Source organism: Zingiber officinale, chromosome 10A, assembly GCF_018446385.1.
Source record: "Zingiber officinale cultivar Zhangliang chromosome 10A, Zo_v1.1, whole genome shotgun sequence".
In the NCBI taxonomy this organism is placed as follows: Eukaryota; Viridiplantae; Streptophyta; class Magnoliopsida; order Zingiberales; family Zingiberaceae; genus Zingiber; species Zingiber officinale.
This window is the reverse complement of record NC_056004.1, coordinates 98,161,614-98,166,446: the sequence shown is the minus strand read 5'-3', so window position 1 is coordinate 98,166,446 and position 4,833 is coordinate 98,161,614. Positions and strand designations below refer to the sequence as shown.

The 4,833-nt window shown below is 43.2% G+C and overlaps 1 protein-coding gene across 1 annotated transcript; it reads right to left on the bottom strand.

The window, feature by feature from the left end:
- Nucleotides 1-3,427: 3,427 nt before the first annotated feature.
- Nucleotides 3,428-4,598, bottom strand: LOC122026831. The gene is made up of 2 exons (XM_042585537.1): nt 4,420-4,598; nt 3,428-4,262 (listed from the first exon to the last, which is right to left on the bottom strand). Exons 1-2 carry the CDS (start codon nt 4,596-4,598, stop codon nt 3,428-3,430), a joined length of 1,014 nt encoding a protein of 337 aa, XP_042441471.1.
- Nucleotides 4,599-4,833: the final 235 nt, after the last annotated feature.

The window sequence follows — 4,833 nt, the reverse complement described above, 5'->3', positions numbered from 1 at the left end:
TTAATTGGTTACTCTTGGAAGGGTAAACTGTGCCAAAATTTGAGGAATATGCTTAATTTAAATTGGCACAAATTAGGAAAAGCAAAAGAAATGTCAAAATTGGGTTTTAACATTTTCTTGGGATATAGTGGGCAATCTAGGATTTAAAATTTTAAGTTAGCTAAGGTTTAAGGATACTTAGATAGTTATTTTAGGTATTTTATTTATGCTAATTTGTCATGTTTTGTTTGCCCATCATATGTCATGACATCATATTTAGCATTCATGTTTTATTATGAAAAACATAAAAATACCATGTCATGTCATACATACATCATGTAGTCATAGGAAATTTTCTGTTAAAAATTATATATCTTTGATGTATGTCATAACACATCATGCATTGGTTTTAATTCCTTGCAAACTAAGGACAAATGACATTCATTAACAAGTAACATCCTTGGTGGATGTTCCTAATCTCAAAATGCCTAGATAGATATGTATGATCCCTAGATTAGGGTAAAATCAAAGTTTACATCTCACTAAGAACTATAAGGTGACTTGTATGTGATTTTGTACATATTAAATACAAGTGAGATGTTAGGATAATGAACAAAACTCAAGATGTTGATTTAGTACATTTTTATGAGTTTTAGGTTCATCAAAACACATAGTTATGTGTTTTCCAATCATTGGGAAAGCTAATATACAAGTAATGTGCATTGAACCCAAAGAATATGGTTGGATATTGGTTTTGAAAATGATTTTAAATATATTTTGAAAAACCTTGATGAAGGCTATCTTTTTATAGTAATCATCATTGAATATTTGAGCACAAACTTAGAAGAAAACACTAAAGTTTTTACAATTTTTGAAGTTTGTGTCAATATTTGAAAATAGGAAGTATTTTCATAGAAAACTATTTTTCCTTGATAATATATGCCCTAAGGAATATCTACATGAATTTTCATGAATTTTCGATTTTTGTAGAATTTTAGGAGAGTTTCTAAAATTCACTGAAATAAATTTTCAGTTTTTCAGAGCTCTAATCGATTACCTGATCGATTGGAGTGTCTCAATCGATCGGGCAATCGATTGAGAGGAGTTTTCCCGCGAGTAGAAGCTCGCTGGATCGATCAGCCGATCGATCCATGCAGTCTGAATCGATCAATGGATCGATTCAGCAGGGTTCAATCAATTGGGGATGCTGATTTTAGTTGGGAAAGCGTATTTTCAGCATTTTGAATCATTTTTAGTCTATAAAATCATTCCTAACCCCTTAAAACACATTTGTATACATTTAGGGAGAGTTTTTATGATGAAAACAAGAATTCATTGGTTAAGGAAGACTAAGTAGAGGTTTAGGTTGAGTTTTGGTTTCAATATTGAATTTTTGAACCTTAAAACTTCTAAATTTGGGTTTCCTAAAGGTTTAGGGATTCCAAATCATTGTTGGTGCAATGTCAGAGGCTATGTGCATGTCTTTAGGGGGAGTTACTGTTTAAGGACATGAAAATCTATTTTTCATACACTTTGGAAGGTGGTTAACCTTCTTTCGCGAAAATGGTCAAGGTTGGGCATTTGAATATAATGGAGAGTGGATATCTACATTATTCAAGTGGTGTATCCTCACGGATGAGCATTTGATGACAATGAAGGGTATGGAACCTTCATTTGAATCGTGTGTGAATATACCAAGTGGTATATGCTCAAGGATGAGCGTTGAGAATAATGAAGGGTATGGAACCTTCGTTATTGTGTTGTGAACAACGAGTGAAGTTGTAAACAACGTTGGGTAACACTTCAGGGGGAGAGTTTTTGATGTGTGTCAATAGGGGGAGAATGTGTGGTTAAGTTAGGCCTTCATTACCTAAGAGGGAGCTTGCCTTCTAGAAAAGGAGAAGAATAAAGGAAACCATCATTCTTACATTGGCTTGAAGGAGAATTGAGGATATGAGATTAACTCAACTTAAAGGTATTGTCAAACATCAAAAAGGGGGAGATCGTTGGTGCAATATCCCCTAGGTCAAGGTTGACCTGGTTGACTGAGCTTGAATTGGGCCAAGCTCGAGTATTGATGTTTGGATTTCGATGTTTGACAATACATGGAGACAAGACATGGAGATTGCAGGTGCAATTGTTCATGTGGGGAGATTGTGAAAAAGAGTCAAGTAGGTCAAGGTTAAATGGATACTTGACTGGAAAATCCTGGTGAGTGAAGTCATGTGAAAAGTCCTAGTGAGTGAAGCTAGGTAGAAGGAAAATCCTGGTGAGTGAAGCCAGGTGAAAAGTCCTAGTGAGTAAAGCTAGGCCGAAGGAAAGTCCTGGTGAGTGAAGCCAGGCAGTTGTGGAAAGTCCTGGTGAGTGAAGCCAGGCACGGGAAAATTCAGATGGGTTAAGGTTGACCAGACATCTGATGAAAGTCCAAGTAGGTCAAAGGGATTGACCGGATACTTGGCACGAGAAGAGAAAGTCCAAGTGGGTCAAAGGGATTGACCGAACACTTGGTGAGGGAGTCTTAGCAGGTCAAGGGTGACCAGATGCTAGGCATGATGGACCAACAAGTCATGGATGACCGAATGTTGGTCCAGGGGATTTTGGACTTGATTTTGGGCGAAATCATGAGCTGGATCGATCAGCCGATCAATTAGCTCATTCCCAATCTATCAGCTGATCGATTGGGCGAGCCTTTGCGGCAAGCCCCCTCCCAATCGATCAGTGGATCGATTGGGAGAATCGCACGATCGCACAGAATAGCTCTGGATCGATCGACCGATCGATCCAAAGCCTCCAATCGATCGGGTGATCGATTGGGAGGTTCTGTTTCCTCACGATAAGGGTTGGATCGATCAACCGATCGATCCAGGCATTTCTCAAGAGCACAGAGGCACTTTGGATCGATCGGTCGATCGATCCAAAGCCTCCCCAATTGATTGGGAGCAATCCAATCGATTGGGATCCGACCGTTGGCGCAGGATATAGCTGTTGGCGTGCATTCATCTTTGGTAGAGCTCACGATTTTCATCTCAGATCTTCACAGCGCTTCCACAGCTGCTCGATAGAGTTCTCACCGCCGGTTCTTGAAGTTCTTGGAGGTTTTTCCAAGTCAAGAGGTGGATATATAGCAAGAAGAAGAAAGCTAGGGTTAAGGTTTTTCTTGTGCAATCTTATAAGCTTTTGCTTATATTTTGTTTCCTTTCCCTTTCTTCTTATAGTGTGAACTTGTAGGGCTTCTCCGCCTTCGGTAGTTACCGTAAAGGAGTGTTTTATTAGTGGAGGGTGCGTGAGTGTGGGGATCCTAGGATTAGTCACCTCTTCTTGAGGTGGATACCAAGTAAATCCTTAGTGTTAGCGTTGTGTATTTGTTTCTTTGTATTTTCTGCTGCATTTCATCAAAAGAAGCAAGCAACGACGAGCATGAGATTGCGCTGAGCTATTCATCCCCCCTCTAGCTACATTTCGGTCCCAACACTGCCAACTGATCGCCTCTGACCTCTCCCACTTGGTCCTCGACAGGGAATTTGATCTTATGATAGAATGTTGAGACGACAGCCCGGAATTCGCTGAGGGCTGGTCGGCCCAAAATGACGTTATACGCCGAGGGCGCGTCCACTACGATGAAGTTAGTGGTCCGCGTCCTTCTGAGCGGCTCTTCTCCGAGCGAAATGACCAATTTTATCTGGCCGACCGGTTGAACCTCGTTACCCGTGAATCCGAACAGGGGTGTTGTCATAGGCAGCAGCTCAGCACTGTCGATCTGAAGTTGGTCGAATGTCCTCTTGAAGATGATGTTGACCGAGCTCCCTATGTCAATAAAGATACGCTGAATAGTGTAGTTCGCTATTACCGCTCGGATAATGAGGGCGTCGTCGTGAGGCATTTCAACTCCCTCGAGGTTGCTAGGGCCGAAGCTGATCTCAGGCCCGTTTGCCTTCTCTTGGCTGCACCCTACGACATGGACCTCCAACCGTCGGGCGTACGACTTGCGGGCTCGGTTGGAATCTCCACTGGTTGGCCCCCCCGGCGATGATGTTGATTTTCCCCCGAGCGGTGTTGCTTCTATTTTCTTCCTCTCGAGCAGACGGTCTAGCCCGTTCTTGGGAGGCTCGGGGGTTGCTTCTTGGTTAGAGTGGATGTCGCTGCTCGGGTGATTGTCTAGCCGTTCGCCGTCCAGCATTTTGATGGTTATGATGCCGGTTAGGCGAAGATGATCGACGACGATAGTTCCTTGGCTTAGCGACCGGGATGAGACTCCGACAATCGCGAATGTTGTGGGTTGCCGACTGATGAAGTGAGAAAAACATAGGAGTCCATACCTTTCCTCGAGGCTTAGGTCGTTCGACCTCCACATGTTGGACAGCGTGCGGCCTTGATTCCTGATGCGGCCTCATCCCCTCGGCCCGTGGTCCTCTGGGTGGTTGATGAATGGCTTGAGAACACCTCTCGGTTGGTGTTGCTAACTCTGCCGGTGTTTCCTTCTTTCGGGCCGCTTGCGCTTCCTCCACGTTGATGTATTCGCTCACCTTTTTCAACATATGGTCATAATCACGTGACGACTTTCTGATGAGCGAGCGGAAGAAGTCGCCATCCATCAAACCCTGGGTGAAGGCGTGTATCATGGTCTCGGATAAGATTGCGGGAATATCTAGAGCGGCCTGGTTAAATCGCTGGATGTACGCTTGGAGAGTCTCTCTGGCCCCCTGCTTTATGGAGAACAGACTGACGCTAGTTTTTTGATAGCGCTTGCTGCTCGCAAAGTGGTGGAGGAAAACTGTTCGAAAATCCTTGAAACTCCGAATTGATCCGTCCGGCAGCCTCCGAAACCAACGTTGTGCAGAACCGGATAGGGTGGTG

What these genes read in the sequence shown, in the direction of transcription:
- LOC122026831 (XM_042585537.1), bottom strand. Translation starts at nt 4,598, where the DNA reads ATGATACACGCCTTCACCCAGGGTTTGATGGATGGCGACTTCTTCCGC. An exon ending in TTAGCAACACCAACCGAGAG is followed by an intron (nt 4,263 to 4,419) that starts GTGTTCTCAAGC and finishes TCACTTCATCAG; the next exon opens with TCGGCAACCCACAACATTCG.